This window comes from Bufo bufo, chromosome 4 (genome assembly GCF_905171765.1).
Source record: "Bufo bufo chromosome 4, aBufBuf1.1, whole genome shotgun sequence".
Lineage (NCBI taxonomy): Eukaryota > Metazoa > Chordata > Amphibia > Anura > Bufonidae > Bufo > Bufo bufo.
This window is the reverse complement of record NC_053392.1, coordinates 596,653,989-596,670,596: the sequence shown is the minus strand read 5'-3', so window position 1 is coordinate 596,670,596 and position 16,608 is coordinate 596,653,989. Positions and strand designations below refer to the sequence as shown.

Here is a 16,608-nt window from a genome sequence, read left to right as displayed (position 1 = left end):
GATCACACCGAATTTCTAGATATACAAATTAAAGTAGAGGGAGACAAATTTGTGTGTAACACCTATCAGAAGTCAACAGCGAAAAACAGTTTCATTCTCTTTACAAGTTGCCACCTCCCAAGGTGGTTACTAAATATTCCGGTTGGTCAGCTTCGTCGTATCAAACGGAACTGTACCGACAATACCACCTTTGAGGAGGAAGCAATAAAGAGGATTGATCGATTCAAAAGTAAGAATTACCCTGAGAATATTTTAGATAATGCACGTGAGAAAGATGGAGAGTCAATCTTTTTTTACATCAACATCTACACTGAGTGATGTATATGTGCATATATTGATTTTAGTTACAGTGTCCAAATTTATGTGCAATATATTGTATTTAATTGTTATTTTAAATCTAAAAGTGGGATTGCGATTTAGAAACATTGGTTGTTATTAATATGATATTCTGCAACTATTTCCCAAAAAACGCATGTATGCGGAATAAATCGCATCAAAGACGCATTATTACCGCAATGCGTTTTTTTTAAAGAAAAAAGGTGGTGAGTACTTGCTGGCCCACCCCTGACCCATGTGTTGCGTTCTTTGCTTGATCTGCTGGGATCCACCCCAGCAATTAACGGACAAGTATATAAGGTCTTGGACTCTTGAATATGAACAAACCCACTGAGGAAGAAATGGGGATCTATTTCGAAACGCGTCTGGTATCGATGGGATATTCATAAAGAGTCAGAAATTTGAAGCATGGCCATGCAATACTGAAAGAGACGTAGGAAATTATCATCTGAAATGAATGTAAGCAAACCGACTGGTGGTCGATTTTATTAACGGCTGGCTACTGATAATAATCCATGATCACAAGATCGAAGCTTCACCACGATTTTAGCCGCGATTGACAGAGTCTGTATTATACGAAAGAGAAAGAAAAAGAAACAGCTCATCTTGCGATAATTGAAGCAATCTTAACCGCCTCCGGACCGCCTAACGCAGGATCGCGTTCCGGAGGCGGCAGCTCTGCACACAGTCACGCCTATATGCGTCATCTCGCGAGACGCGAGATTTCGCTCAAAGCCGGCCCGCGCATGCGCATCGCGGGCCGGCAAAAGTTAGAGGGGGGTCACGTCATCAGCTTGCCAGCCAATGATCGTCGCTGGCAAGCTGATGATTTTTAAAAAATCGAATCAGAAGCCAGTTAACACATTATATTTGTAAATATGATGTGTTAAATGGCTTCTCTGCTGGTCCTTTTCGTCGAACCTGTAGAGAGCAGTGGCAGTCTGACCCAAAGTTCGGACGAGGAGGTTGAGGTCCCTGATAGCACCAGGCGTACCCGGCCCCGTGTCGCTAGACCACAGGTTGCGCAGGATCCGCTTCAAGAGCAGCAGAGTGGGGCTGGCACTGTCGGATCACGTGGTGAGGCATACACCAGCAGCGCAGCCCTCCCTGGACCTAGTACCAGCACTGCCGTACAACATGGTAAAGTGGCGAGCACCAGAAGGGCAGTTCAAGCTGGTACGGTGGCACGTGCAATAGTTACCCCGTCGCAGCCACCGCACAGACAGGCCCGTAGACCCCCTAGAGTCCCTGAGGTGCTGGCAAATCTTGATTGACAGTCACCAACTTCAGCCGCACCTGTAGTTCCCCCTTTCACCACCCAGTCTGGAGTTCGGGTTGAGACAGCTCAGATCGGTTTGGCCCTGGGATTTTTTGAGCTGTTCTTGACTGCGGAGCTCTTGGACTTAGTCGTGGCAGAAACAAATCGGTATGCCACTGAATTTATATCCGCCAACCCGGGAAGCTTTTATGCCCAGCCTTTCCGGTGGAAACCAGTTCAAGTTTCCGAATTAAAAAAAATTCTGGGCCTTCTCCTCATCATGGGTCTAACCAAAAAGCATGAATTGCGGTCATATTGGTCCACGAATCCGATTCATCACATGCCCATGTTCTCTGCTGCTATGTCCAGGGCACGATTTGAGGCCATCCTGCGTTTCCTGCACTTTAGCGACAACACCACCTCCCATCCCAGAGGCCACCCAGCTTTTGACCGGCTCCAGAAAATTCGGCCCCTCATAGACCACTTCAATCAGAAATTTGCAGATTTGTATACCCCTGAGCAAAACATCTGCATAGACGAGTCCCTAATACATTTTACCGGGCGCCTTGGCTTCAAACAATACATCCCAAGCAAGCGCGCCCGGTATGGGGTCAAATTGTATAAGCTCTGTGAAAGGGCCACAGGCTATACCCACAAATTTCGGATCTATGAGGGAAAAGATCAGACCCTGGAGCCGGTCGGTTGCCCTGACTACCTGGGGAGCAGTGGGAAGACAGTCTGGAACTTGGTGTCACCCTTATTTGGCAAGGGGTACCATCTTTATGTGGACAATTTCTACACAAGTGTGCCCCTCTTCAGGCATTTGTTCCTAGAACAGATTGGCTGCTGTGGCACCGCGCGAACTAGTCGCGTGGGCTTCCCCCAACGGCTCGTTACCACCTGTCTTGTAAGGGGGGAGAGGGCTGCCTTGTGTAACGAAGAACTGCTCGCGGTGAAATGGAGAGACACGCGTGACGTTTACATGCTCTCCTCCATTCACGCAGACACGACAATACAAATTGAGCGAGCAACCCGTGTCATTGAAAAGCCCCTCTGTGTCCACGACTATAATTTGCTCATGGGAGGGGTGGACTTCAATGACCAGATGTTGTCTCCGTATTTAGTTTCCCGACGCACCAGACGCTGGTATAAGAAGGTGTCTGTATATTTAATTCAATTGGCTGCATATAATAGTTCTCTACAGTAAGGCTGGGAGAACACGACCCTTCCTCAAATTTCAGGAAGAGATCTAAGAGAACCTCCTGTATCCAGAAGGTTCCGTGGCCCCAACCACCAGTGTAGTTAGCCGTCTACACGAGCGACATTTCCCCAGTGTCGTTGCCGGTACCTCAACCCAACCGTCACCCCGAAAAAGATGTCGTGTCTGTAGCAGAAGTGGAATAAGGCGTGACACCCGCTATTTCTGTCCTGACTGCCCTGACCACCCTGCCCTATGCTTTGGAGAGTGTTTCCGGAAGTACCACACACAGGTACACTTAGCATAGGGATTGCATCTCACAGGACAGGCACACAGGGCTATTAGGGCCCTTTTACTCATAGCTGCTGCAAACCTCTCCTTTCACCTGGGATAAAGTGCATAATGTACTTCGCCACATCTTTGGGCGATTTGCGCTTTGCACATTGTCCCATGGGGAAGGAGAGGTTTGTCCTATAAAAGGTAAAAACAAAAGAAAAAACACCAGTAAGCAAAAAAGTTAACGTTCAGTTAAAAAAGTTAAAAAAAAGTTTATATGTTCTGTTCAAAAGTTATTATAAAGTTAATAAAACTTATTGCGTTGCGGCCTGGTTTTTTCTTTTTTCTTTTGTTTTTTTTACCTTCCAGGTGGACCAACCGATCGACTAGCTGCAGCACTGATGTGCATTCTGACAGAAGCATTGCGTTGCTGTCAGATTACACGCAAGTCGGTGTATGCGACGCTGCAAGACGAGATTTCTCCTCTGCAGTAAAAGATACGTTTGCCGAGGCATATGAGCTGAGGAGGCGGCGGTGTTCATATGCTTTGGCAAACACTTTGTATATATAAAAAATAAATAAAAAATCCCGGCAATGATTTATTCATCCACATCGATTGATGTGAATGGAGAAATCTGGTTTGCCAGGGCATACGGGCTAAGTGGGTATGGATGTTGGGCGGAGCTCCTGGCAGACGCCTTTCCCCTCCTTTTTTTTTTTTTGGCAGAGATTTTTTCCTCCACATTGATCAATGCGAATGAAGAAATCTGTGCCGTTAATTACCCGTATGCTCAATATAAGGAGAATAGCAGAAACTCCTAATGCTAGCCATACATGTAATGATTGCGGAGACCCTCAAATGCCAGGGCAGTACAAACACCCCACAAATAACACCATTTTGGAAAGAAGACACCCCAAGGTATTCGCTGAGGGGCATATTGAGTCCATGAAAGATTGAAATTTTTGTCTCAAGTTAGCGGAAAGGGAGACTTTGTGAGAAAAAACAAAAAAAAAAATCTATTTCCGCTAACTTGTGCCAAAATTTATTTTTTTCTATGAACTCGGCATGCCCCTCATTGAATACCTTGGGGTGTCTTCTTTCCAAAATGGGGTCACATGTGGGGTATTTATACTGCCCTGGCTTTTTAGGGGCCCTAAAGCATGAGAAGAAGTCTGGGATGCAAATGTCTAAAAATGCCCTCCTAAAAGGAATTTGGGCCCCTTTGCGCATCTAGGCTGCAAAAAAGTGTCACACATGTGGTATCGCCGTACTCAGAAGAAGTTGGGCAATGTGTTTTGGGGTGTCATTTTACATATACCCATGCTGGGTGAGATAAATATCTCGGTCAAATGCCAACTTTGTATAAAAAAAAATGGGAAAAGTTGTCTTTTGCCAAGATATTTCTCTCACCCAGCATGGGTATATGTAAAAAGACACCCCAAAACACATTGCCCAACTTCTCTTGAGTACGGCAATACCACATGTGTGACACTTTTTTGCAGGCTAGGTGGGCAAAGGGGCCCACATTCCAAAGAGCACCTTTACGATTTCACCGGCCATTTTTTTTACAGATTTTGATTTCAAACTACTTCGCACGCATTTGGGCCCCTAAAATGCCAGGGCAGTATAACTACCCCACAAGTGACCCCATTTTGGAAAGAAGACACCCCAAGGTATTTCGTGATGGGCATAGTGAGTAGTGATGTCCGGTTCATGAACGAATCGTTCATTTGAATCGATTCAGTTCAGTGAACCGGAGGAGTCGATTCACTTGAATGATCCGATCCGTTTGAAACGGCTCTTCTCAGTCACAGCAGACAGACAATGAATGCAGATGCTCAGCTCACCACCTCACGCTGGCAGCAGGTCAGGAGCCTGAGGGAGGGACTCGGGAGGAGTCAGTAATATGATCTTAGAGTGGAAGAGCTGCTTCTGCTAGCCCCGCCCCTCCCCGCCCACCAACCAATCACCGACCAGAGCTGAGGGGGCGAGGCCAGCACAGCACACTAGCAGCTCTGACTCGAGTCCTCGGAGTAGTACAGGGTCAGGGAGTCTAAATGAATCGAATGAGTCACAAGAATCTAAAGATCCGACTCAGTTAGTGACTCATTCGATTCATTGAGTCATTCGATTCAAGAGCCGGGAGTCACTAGAACAGGTCACATTACACTGAGGCTGTCGGCTCTTGTTGCAGCAGTGATAAGGTTAAGGGACAGGAGCAGAGAGATAAGAGAAGGGACAGATGACAGTTTAGATTGCAGGTTGAATTAAATTAACCCTTTAGAATCAAATTGGCTTCTCAGGAGATCTATATGTTAAAGGCATCTCATTCAGTAGCTGTATAACTAAGGGTGGGTTCACATGAGATGCCTTTAACATATATATCTCCTGGGAAGCCAATTTGATTCTAAAGGGTTAATGTAATTCATCCTGTAATCTAAACTCTGTGTCCTCTGTCCCTTCTCTTATCTCTGCTCCTTATCACTGCTGCAACAAGAGCCGACAGCCTCAGTGTAACCTGTTCTAGTGACTCACGGCTCTTGAATCGAATGACTCAATGAATCGAATGAGTCACTAACTGAGTCGGATCTTTAGATTCTTGTGACTCATTCGATTCATTTAGACTCCCAGTACAGACGGCTCAGAGGACTCGAGTCAGAGCTGCAGTGTGCTGTGCTGGCCTCGCCCCCTCAGCTCTGGTCGGTGATTGGTTGGTTGGCGGGGAGGGGCGGGGCTAGCACTTGCGAGTCAGCTCAGCAGTCTGACTGACCAAGTGAACCGAAGATCCGATTCATGAATCGGTTTATTTGAATGAGCTGATCCAAATGAACCGATTCACCTAAAAGAGCCGAACTTCCCATCACTAATAGTGAGTTCATGGAAGTTTTTATTTTTTGTCACAAGTTAGTGGAATATGAGACTTTGTAAGAAAAAAATAAATAAAAAAATCATAATTTTCCGCTAACTTGTGACAAAAAATAAAAAGTTCTATGAACTCACTATGCCCATCAGCGAATACCTTAGGGTGTCTACTTTCCGAAATGGGGTCATTTGTGGGGTGTTTGTACTGTATGGCCATTGTAGAACCTCAGGAAACATGACAGGTGCTCAGAAAGTCAGAGCTGCTTCAAAAAGCGGAAATTCACATTTTTGTACCATAGTTTGTAAACGCTATAACTTTTACCCAAACCATTTTCTTTTTTTACCCAAACATTTTTTTTTTTATCAAAGACATGTAGAACAATAAATTTAGAGAAAATTTTTTATATGAATGTCGTTTTTTTTGCAAAATTTTACAACTGAAAGTGAAAAAAACGATTTCTCTGCAAAAAAATCGTTAAATTTCGATTAATAACAAAAAAAGTAAAAATGTCAGCAGCAATGAAATACCACCAAATGAAAGCTCTATAGTGAGAAGAAAAGGAGGTAAAATTCATTTGGGTGGTAAGTTGCATGACCGAGCAATAAACGGTGAAAGTAGTGTAGGTCAGAAGTGTAAAAAGTGGCCTGGTCATTAAGGGTGTTTAAGCTAAGGGGGCTGAGGTGGTTATGGAGATCCGATTTTATGACGTCAGTTAAGCAATTACACTTTGCCGTTTGCATTGGAAAAGGGTAAATTGCTCTTATCGGTAATTGGATTTTCTAATAGCCTCCCCAATGGCACTGGGGGCATTTCCCATCCTTAATTCGTTTTTTTCCCTTGGATTTATAATTGTATGTTTACTCTTGTATTCCAGTTGGATTAATATTATTTTGTTTTGCATCACTACCGTGTACTCATTTTACTCTACTCTACCGTTTACTCATTTAGGTAAGGGGAGGAGGCCCTTCTGTTTTTTATTTTTTTTATTACTGCAGGGGTGCATCAGGGGGACTTCAAATGTTACATGGCAACTTAAAATTGTCCCAGTGAAATCTGCCCTCTAAAATTCATATGTTGCTCCTTCCCTTTTGTGCCCTGCCGTGTGCCCATACAGCAGTTAACGACCACATATGGGGTGTTTCTGTAAACTGAATAATCATATAATAAATATTGAAGTTTATTTTGCTGTTAACCCTAGCTGTGTTGCAGGAAAAAATAGATTAACATAAAAAATCTGCAAAAAAAAATAAAATTTGGAAATTACTTTCATTTTCTTTTAAGCTGTTGTGGAACACCTCAAGGGTTAGCAAAGTTTGTAACACCAGTTTTGAATAATGTGAGGGGTTTAGTTTCTAAAATGGGGTAAATTATGGGTGATTTCTAATATGTAAGCCCCTCAAAATCACTTTATTTAGGGATTAAAAAAGCATTTTTGGAAATTTTCTTAAAAATTTTAAACATTACTTCTAAAATTTAAAACTTTCTAACGTCCTAAAAAAATAAAATGACATTTACAAAATGATGCCAACATAAAGTAGATATATAGGGAATGTTGACTGATAACTATTTTACCAGTTTTGTTTTGTTTGTTTTTTAAGAAGATAAATTCAAATTTAGAAAATTTAGCATTTTTCTAAATTTTCTGTAAACTGTTTTTATTTTTTTTTATAAGTTAAACAAAAGAATATTGACCCAATTTTGCCGCTAACATGAAGTACCATGTGTCACCAGAAAACAATCTCAGAATCGGTTAGAAAAGTAAAACTATTCTAAAGTTATTACCACATAAAGTGACACATGTCCGATTTGCAGGAAGGTGAAAACTGGGCAGGAAGGTGAAAACTGACCTGGGGTAGAAAGGGTTACTATATGCAAATAATCCTCTGGGAGCAACAGGGGTGTTTCCCTTACACCTAGAGGCGCCCCTTTTTCTGCACCTGCCACGCCTATTTCACATTTTAATTGACAGGGTCAGGTATGATTATGTTTTCACTGCCCGGTCCTGTCAATCAAAGTAAAAAGGGCGTGGCAGGTGCAGAAAGGAGGAGCCTCTAGGTAAAAGGGCAACACCCCGTTACTCCTGGAGGTTCATTTGCATATAATAAAACATTATTTTCTCAGCAGTGCGGGCACATATCAACATGGGACTAACACAGATGCCTTTAGCTGCCAAGAGCACATGTACCAGGTCAGCCGGTGTCACAGGTACCAATCTGCTGACAGATGCCCTTTAATTCTTGTCATTCCAACTGATAGAACTAGGGCAGTCTGCGCTCTAGATCTATGAAGTGATCTACTAGATTACAGCTTTAGGCCGAATGCACACGGCCGTGGAATCCCGGCCTGGCATCCTGCTGAGAGTAGGAGCGCACGGCGTCATTGGTTGCTATGACGCCGTGCGCTTCATGCCGCCGCTGCACTACAGTAATACACTCGTATGATCTATATGAGTGTATTACTGTAGTGCAGCGGCGGCATGAAGCGCACGGCGTCATAGCAACCAATGACGCCGTGCGCTCCTACTCTCAGCAGGATGCCAGGTCGGGATACCACGGACCGCTCATGGCCGTGTGCATTCGGCCTTATACAGGGATTACCGCTGTGACCTGTAATTGTTTATAGTGGTAATATGCTTTGACCTAAACATGGAGGAACTGCCTTGATACACATTATTATCTTCTCCAGTGTTTCCTCTTTTTATCTCCAGTAATTGTATTTTACATGGGATTTAATATGATTTTACATCGGTTCATCTTCTTTCCATTCAGGTTCCTACAATATAGGATCCGCTCAGCGTATATCTTCTATATAAGATCATTCTCCTGATTGGCCCATCAAGGATGGATAGGGATGGGGACAAGATGGCAGAGAGTATAATAAATCTCACCCTAGAGATCCTCCTCCGGCTTACTGGAAAGGTGAGAGATTCTGATGATGTCACATTACATCATCTTCTCTATGTTGCTAACAGATGGACATGACTGGAGAGGTGAGGGACTCTGGAGATGTATGGAGTGATATTTATTACTGCGTCTCTCCATAACCAGGAATACACAGTAATGAAGAAGACCTCTAGTGAGCATTGTCAGGCCCCGGTACCTGAAGGACGGGGAGGAATCCTGAGCCTAATATCCAGGCCGACACCTCCCGTCCCGATACATGAGAAAGTAAACAGAGAGATGATCCTAGAGCTCACCAACAAGATCATTGAGCTTCTGACTGGAGAGGTGACATCGCTGGGAATGCCGGGACATTATACAGTAACGCTATGAAGGGATCTGGGTGATGACTGTATCATTGTGTTGTCAGGTTCCTATAAGGTGTCAGGATGTCGCCGTCTATTTCTCAATGGAGGAGTCTGAGTATTTAGAAGAATACAAAGATCTGTACAAGAACGTCATGATGGAGGATCACCAGCCACCAAGTAAAAGACATGACTAAATACACACATCCTCTCACTAGTTATATGTCAGAAATTAATTGTCACCGTATGTTTTTCCTACAGTTAAAGAAGAGAAAACAACTCCCAGTCCTCTTCCTCTACAGGATGAGAGATGTCCTAGTCCTCTTCTTCTACAGGATGGTTCAGAAGAACATCAAACCATTCCATATGATGATCAGATAGATGGAAATAAGGTGTCATGAAAAGTTCCCTATGATCTGTAGAAGTGCTGTGAAGATCTTTTGTTCAGTCTTGTTTTATAAACCAGTATTATATGTTTTATCCTTGTATAATGAGAAAGGTAGAGATGGCAGCATTACAGCTAACTATAGACCTTGCATGTCGTCTGGATATTCTCACAGTTTTCTGGTCAGTGGAGACTGCTGGTTGGAATAAGGAACCAACTAGACGCATATATACAGGGGACCTGCAGATATTTTTGGGTCAGACAATGAAACATGGCACATGTAGATCCACTTTGTCTCTTGAACACATTTGACATGGTTCTGCTCCAAAGTGTGTTATAGTTATAGTAAATATTGGGACACCAACACAATTCTAACATTTTTGGCTCTATACTCCACCACAATAGATTTGAAATGAAACTAACAAGATGTGCTTTAACTGCAGACTGTCAGCTTTAATTTGAGGGTATTTACATCCAAATCAGGTGTAGGAATTACAACAGTTTGCATATGTGCCTCCTACTTGTTAAGGGACCAAAAGTAATGGGACAATTGGCTTCTCAGCTGTTCCATGGCCAGGTGTGTGTTATTCCCTCATTATCCCAGCAGATAAAAGGTCCAGAGTTCATTTCAAGTGTGCTATTTGCATTTGGAATCTGTTGCTGTCAACTCTCAAGATGAGATCCAAAGAGCTGTCACTATCAGTGAAGCAAGCCATTATTAGCCTGAAAAAAACAAAACAAACCCATCAGAGAGATAGCAAAAACAACTGTTTGGAACAGTCTTAAAAAGAAGGAACGCACCGGTGAGCTCAGCAACACCAAAAGACCCAGAAGACCACGGAAAACAACTGTGGTGGATGACTGAAGAATTCTTTCCCTGGTGAAAAAAACAACCTTCACAACAGTTGGCCAGATCAAGAACACTGTCCAGGAGGTAGGTGTATGTGTGTCAAAGTCAACAATCAAGAGAAGACTTCACCAGAGTGAATACAGAGGGTTCACCACAAGATGTAAACTATTGGTGAGCCTCAAAAACAGGAAGGCCAGATTAGAGTTTGCCAAACGACATCTAAAAAAGCCTTCACAGTTCTGGAACAACATCCTACGGACAGATGAGACCAAGATCAACTTGTATCAGAGTGATGGGAAGAGAAGAGTATGGAGAAGGAAAGGAACTGCTCATGATCCTAAGCATACCACCTCATCAGTAAAGCATGGTGGTGGTAGTGTCATTTCGTGGGCATGTATGACTGCCAATGGAACTGGTTCTCTTGTATTTATTGATGATGTGACTGCTGACAAAAGCAGCAGGATGAATTCTGAAGTGTTTCGGGCAATATTATCTGCTCATATTCAGCCAAATGCTTCAGAACTCATTGGACTGCGCTTCACAGTGCAGATGGTCAATGACCCAAAGCATACTGCAAAAGCAACCAAAGAGTTTTTTAAGGGAAAGAAGTGGAATGTTATGCAATGGCCAAGTCAATCACCTGACCTGAATCCGATTGAGCATGCATTTCACTTGCTGAATGGAAAATGCCCCAAGAACAAGCAGGAACTGAAGACAGTTGCAGTAGAGGCCTGGCAGAGCATCACCAGGGATGAAACCTAACGTCTGGTGATGTCTATGCGTTCCAGACTTCAGGCTGTAATTGACTGCAAAGGATTTGGAACCAAGTATTAAAAAGTAAAAGTTTGATTTATGATTATTATTTGGTCCCTTAACAAGTGGGAGGCACATATGCAAACTGTTGCAATTCCCACACCATTCACCTGATTTGGATGTAAATACCCTCAAATTAAAGCTGACAGTCTGCAGTTAAAGCACATCTTGTTCGTTTCAATTCAAATCTATTGTGGTGATGTATAGAGCCAAAAATGTTCGAATTGTGTCAATTTCCCAATATTTATGGACCTGACTGTACGTGCCCACCTTCCCTCCACTTTATCCCCTGTAAAGGGATCTGGACTTTGTTGCAGGGGAACCACTAGGCTGCTGCACTTGAAGTGACTGGTGCCCCATGGGGTCAGGAAAGGCAGAATACATGCAGTCCGATAAATGGTCCATTGTCAGGGCAAGCAGCTCAGGATCAGAATAGAGATCAGGCAAGGGTCAGGTCAGGCAGCAAAGGGTCCAATCTAGAAGTCAGGCAGAAGTCTGTACACAAAACAAGCTTTGCATGAAACTAGCATACTACAACCTATTGATCAGGCTCCTTTCCATGGCTTGTAGAGATCAGAGTGCGTGCATGCCGGCCCTATAAGAGCCAGAGATAGTGTGTGTGCACATGACCTATGGGCAGAGAAGGTCATTATCGACAGGAAGCAGGCCTCCGCTTGTGTGGGAGGACAGCGTTATTCCAGCAGACGGGACCACTGGGAAGGGAGAGAGGGATGTCTGTGGGACTGGACCACTGGAGTCCTAAAGCTATGGAGCAGGTAAACCAGGCAGCAGGTGTTCCCACCAGCAGGAAGGAGAGGAGCTATAGGCATGGACCGCTGCTATAGCAGATAACTCTGCTGTCATTTCATCACTTTTTGTCATTGTAATTAATGATCTTTTCTGGTCACATCAAACATTCCACACGACTTCTCCATCATTCTGCTGACTTTTACAATTTCTGTTTCACAGCTTTTAAATCTGGGTAAAGGTCTGAACAATATTGAGGCTGAAGATACGTATGTGAGGGGTAATGGGCAGATCATAGAGGACATTCCCACAGATAACCACCCAGGTGAGTAGTAACCACTACATAAAGCAGAGAAGACTCACAGATTCTGCTCCTTCACTGGCTACTGATGACTCCTTGTATAGTCAGGTAGTGGTGGCAGTTTGGGGGTCACATATTGTACTTTCTGACAGGTTTTCCTTTATTAGCACACAATTGTTACCGATATCAGGTGTCCCACAGTATTGATCAGAAGGTTGGGGTTATCACCAATTCTTCTGACTTCTATGAACCCTCTTTCCGTAGTACTTAGAGGCTTTACTGACACTTCAGAATTTCTGTTTCTGAAAGCTGGCAGCTCGAACAATGGGGACATGTACACTGCTCAAAAAAATAAAGGGAACACAAAAATAACACATCCTAGATCTGAATTAATTAAATATTCTTCTGAAATACTTTGTTCTTTACATAGTTGAATGTGCTGACAACAAAATCACACAAAAATGTAAAAGTGGAAATCAAATTTTTCAACCCATGGAGGTCTGGATTTGGAGTCACACTCAAAATTAAAGTAGAAAAACACACTACAGGCTGATCCAACTTTGATGTAATGTCCTTAAAACAAGTCAAAATGAGGCTCAGTAGTGTGTGTGGCCTCCACGTGCCTGTATGACCTCCCTACAACGCCTGTGCATGCTCCTGATGAGGTGGCGGACGGTCTCCTGAGGGATCTCCTCCCAGACCTGGACTAAAGAATCTGCCAACTCCTGGACAGTCTGTGGTGCAACGTGACGTTGGTGGATAGAGCGAGACATGATGTCCCAGATGTGCTCAATTGGATTCAGGTCTGGGGAACGGGCGGGCCAGTCCATAGCATCAATGCCTTCGTCTTGCAGGAACTGCTGACACACTCCAGCCACATGAGGTCTAGCATTGTCTTGCATTAGGAGGAACCCAGGGCCAACCGCACCAGCATATGGTCTCACAAGGGGTCTGAGGATCTCATCTCGGTACCTAATGGCAGTCAGGCTACCTCTGGCAATCACATGGAGGTCATGCTGGAGGATGTTGCAGGCAGCAGAATGTTCTCCACGGCGTCTCCAGACTCTGTCACGTCTGTCACATGTGCTCAGTGTGAACCTGCTTTCATCTGTGAAGAGCACAGGGCGCCAGTGGCGAATTTGCCAATCTTGGTGTTCTCTGGCAAGTGCCAAACGTCCTGCATGGTGTTGGGCTGTAAGCACAACCCCCACCTGTGGACGTCGGGCCCTCATATCACCCTCATGGAGTCTGTTTCTGACCGTTTGAGCAGACACATGCACATTTGTGGCCTGCTGGAGGTCATTTTGCAGGGCTCTGGCAGTGCTCCTCCTGTTCCTCCTTGCACAAAGGCGGAGGGAGCGGTCCTGCTGCTGGGTTGTTGCCCTCCTACGGCCTCCTCCACGTCCCCTGATGTACTGGCCTGTCTCCTGGTAGCGCCTCCATGCTCTGGCCAGGAAGCATAGGAACTGAGAAGTGATCTGTGGTCACCACCTGCAGAACCACTTCTTTATTGGGGGTGTCTTGCTAATTGCCTATAATTTCCACCTGTTGTCTATCCTTTTTGCACAACAGCATGTGAAATTGATTGTCACTCAGTGTTACTTCCTAAGTGGACAGTTTGATTTCACAGAAGTGTGATTGACTTGGAGTTACATTGTGTTGTTTAAGTGTTCCCTTTATTTTTTTGAGCAGTATATATATATATATATATATAGAGAGAGAGATATATATATACACACACACACTGTATAAGCATGTAATGTGTATGAGTAATGCCCAACATGTATACAGTATATTCATGTAATTTGTGCAAGTGTATATGTAGTATGTACTTACATGTGTGTAATTTAATAATGGACCTTTATGTGTGTGAGTGAATCTATTTTATTATATAGGCTGGGATCACATCATGATTGTGATATATGTTTAATTTGTACGTTGGGAAAACTGCCAACATAAAAGGTAAATGTGTCCAGATCCTTTTGGTCTCCATCTTGCTTCTATACATCCGTAATCCATACAACTATATCCAGTAAAAAAAAAAGAAGTTAAATGTCACTGTATGGTATCTGTCATATGCATCAATTCAATGTATATATCCTGGGTGTATATGTTAGAGCCCATAAATGTGATATGAACAAACCATTATATGTACAGTACATGCCGACATTATTTGTATGTACAGTTTGGACACACCTTCTCATTCAAAGAGTTTTCTTTATTTTCATGACTATGAAAATTGTAGATTCACACTGAAGGCATCAAAACTATGAATTAACACATGTGGAATTATATACATAACAAACAAGTGTGAAAATATGTCATATTCTAGGTTCTTCAAAGTAGCCACCTTTTGCTTTGATTACTGCTTTGCACACTCTTGGCATTCTCTTGATAAGCTTCAAGAGGTTGTCCCCTGAAATGGTTTTCACTTCACAGGTGTGCCCTGTCAGGTTTAATAAGTGGGATTTCTTGCCTTATAAATGGGGTTCGGACCATCATTTGCATTGAGGAGAAGTCAAGTGGATACACAGCTGATAGTCCTACTGAATAGACTGTTAGCTGCTTTTTTCTTGCCATAATTCAAATTCTAACAGTCTATTCAGTAGGACTATCAGCTGTGTATCCACCTGACTTCTCCTCAATGCAACTGATGGTCCGAACCCCATTTATAAGGCAAGAAATCCCACTTATTAAACCTGACAGGGCACACCTGTGAAGTGAAAACCATTTCAGGGGACTACCTCTTGAAGCTCATCAAGAGAATGCCAAGAGTGTGCAAAGCAGTAATCAAAGCAAAAGGTGGCTACTTTGAAGAACCTAAAATATGACATATTTTAAGTTGTTTCACACTTGTTTGTTATGTATATAATTCCACATGTGTTAATTCATAGTTTTGATGCCTTCATAGTCATGAAAATAAAGAAAACTCTTTGAATGAGAAGGTGTGTCCAAACTTTTGGTCTGTACTGTATGTGGTATATGAGCAATAATATATTTACTACATAGTAACATAGTATTTAGGGCCGAAAAAAGACATTTGTCCATTGAGTTTGGCCTTTTATCCTGCAAGTTGATCCAGAGAAAGACAAAAACTGTGAGGTAGAAGCATTTAAGGGAGAAAAAAAATTCCTTCCCGACTCCATTCAGGCAATCAGATAACTTCCTGGATCAACGACCCCTCTCTAGTAGCTATAGCCTGTGATATTATTACGCTCCACAAATACATCCAGGCCCCTCTTGAACTCTCTTAGTGAACTCACCATCACCACCTCCTCAGGCAGAGAGTTCCATAGTCTCACTGCTCTTACCGTAAAGAATCCTCTTCTATGTTTTTGTACAAACCTTCTTTATAGGCACACAGAGGATGTCCCCTTGTCACAGTCACAGTACTGGGGATAAATAGAGATAAATAGATGATGGGAGAGATCTCTGTACTGCCCCCTGATATATTTATACTTAGTTATTAGATGTCCCCTCAGTCGTCCTTTTTCTAAACTGAATAACCCTAATTTTGATAATCTTTCAGGGTACTGTAGTTCCCTCATTCCAGTTATTACTTTAGTTGCCCTCCTCTGAACCCCCTCCAGCTTTGCTGTGTCTGCCTTGTTCATAGGAGACCAGAACTGTACACAGTACTCCATGTGTGGTCTGACCAGTGATTAGTAAAGTGGTGGGACTATGTTCTCATCACGGGCATCTATGCCCCTTTTGATGCAGCCCATTATCTTAGTGGCCTTGGCAGCAGCTGCCTGACACTGGTTTTTACTGCTTAGTTTGCTCTTCACTAATATTCCTAGCTCCTTTTCCATGTTAGTGTTACCCAGTGTTTTACCATTTAGTAATTTAGTATGTACGGGTGACTTGCATTGTTCCTACCCATGTGCATAACCTTACATTTTTTAATGTTAAACCTCATCTGCCACTTATCTGCCCAAGCCTCCAATCTATCCAGATCCATCTGTAGCAGTATACCGTCCTCTTCCGTGTCAATTACTTGACACAATTTAGTGTCACCTGCAAAAATTTATATTTTACTGTGCAAGCCTTCTAAAAGATCGTTAATAAATATATTGAAGAGGATAGGGCCCAGTACTGACCCCTGAGGTCCTCCACTAGTGACAGTGACCCAATCTGAGTGTGTACCATTAATAAACACCCTCTGTTTTCTATTACTGAGCCAGTTACTTACCCACATACATACATTTTCTCCCAGTCCGAGCATTCTCATTTTATATACTAACCTTTTATGCAGTACAGTGTCAAATGCTTTGGAGAAGTCCAGATATACAACATCCATTGATTCGCCGCTGTCAAGTCTAGAACTTGCCTCCTC

The 16,608-nt window shown here is 43.2% G+C and overlaps 3 protein-coding genes across 16 annotated transcripts in view; 2 read left to right on the top strand and 1 right to left on the bottom strand.

Annotated features, from left to right (window-relative positions):
* The window catches only part of LOC120999536 (zinc finger protein OZF-like), a 2,085,412-nt gene that overhangs the window by 874,811 nt on the left and 1,193,993 nt on the right, over positions 1-16,608 (top strand). For 8 of the 12 annotated variants that reach the window (XM_040430485.1, XM_040430484.1, XM_040430483.1 and 5 more), the window contains exon 4: positions 9,242-9,356. In XM_040430485.1, coding sequence (XP_040286419.1) covers positions 9,242-9,356 — 115 coding nt within the window. Of the gene's footprint in view, positions 1-8,700; positions 8,851-8,979; positions 9,160-9,241; positions 9,357-16,608 lie in introns of all 12 variants that reach the window. The other 4 variants (XM_040430489.1, XM_040430490.1, XM_040430487.1 and 1 more) reach the window with 1 other exon arrangement.
* The window catches only part of LOC120999545 (oocyte zinc finger protein XlCOF7.1-like), a 795,896-nt gene that overhangs the window by 223,099 nt on the left and 556,189 nt on the right, over positions 1-16,608 (bottom strand). The window lies entirely within an intron of this gene.
* LOC120997452 (gastrula zinc finger protein XlCGF17.1-like) overlaps positions 11,956-16,608 on the top strand; it is a 7,882-nt gene continuing 3,229 nt past the window's right edge. Inside the window, exons 1-2 of the mRNA XM_040427531.1 lie at positions 11,956-12,000; positions 12,194-12,296. Coding sequence (XP_040283465.1) covers positions 11,956-12,000; positions 12,194-12,296 — 148 coding nt within the window. The remainder of the gene's footprint in view (positions 12,001-12,193; positions 12,297-16,608) is intronic.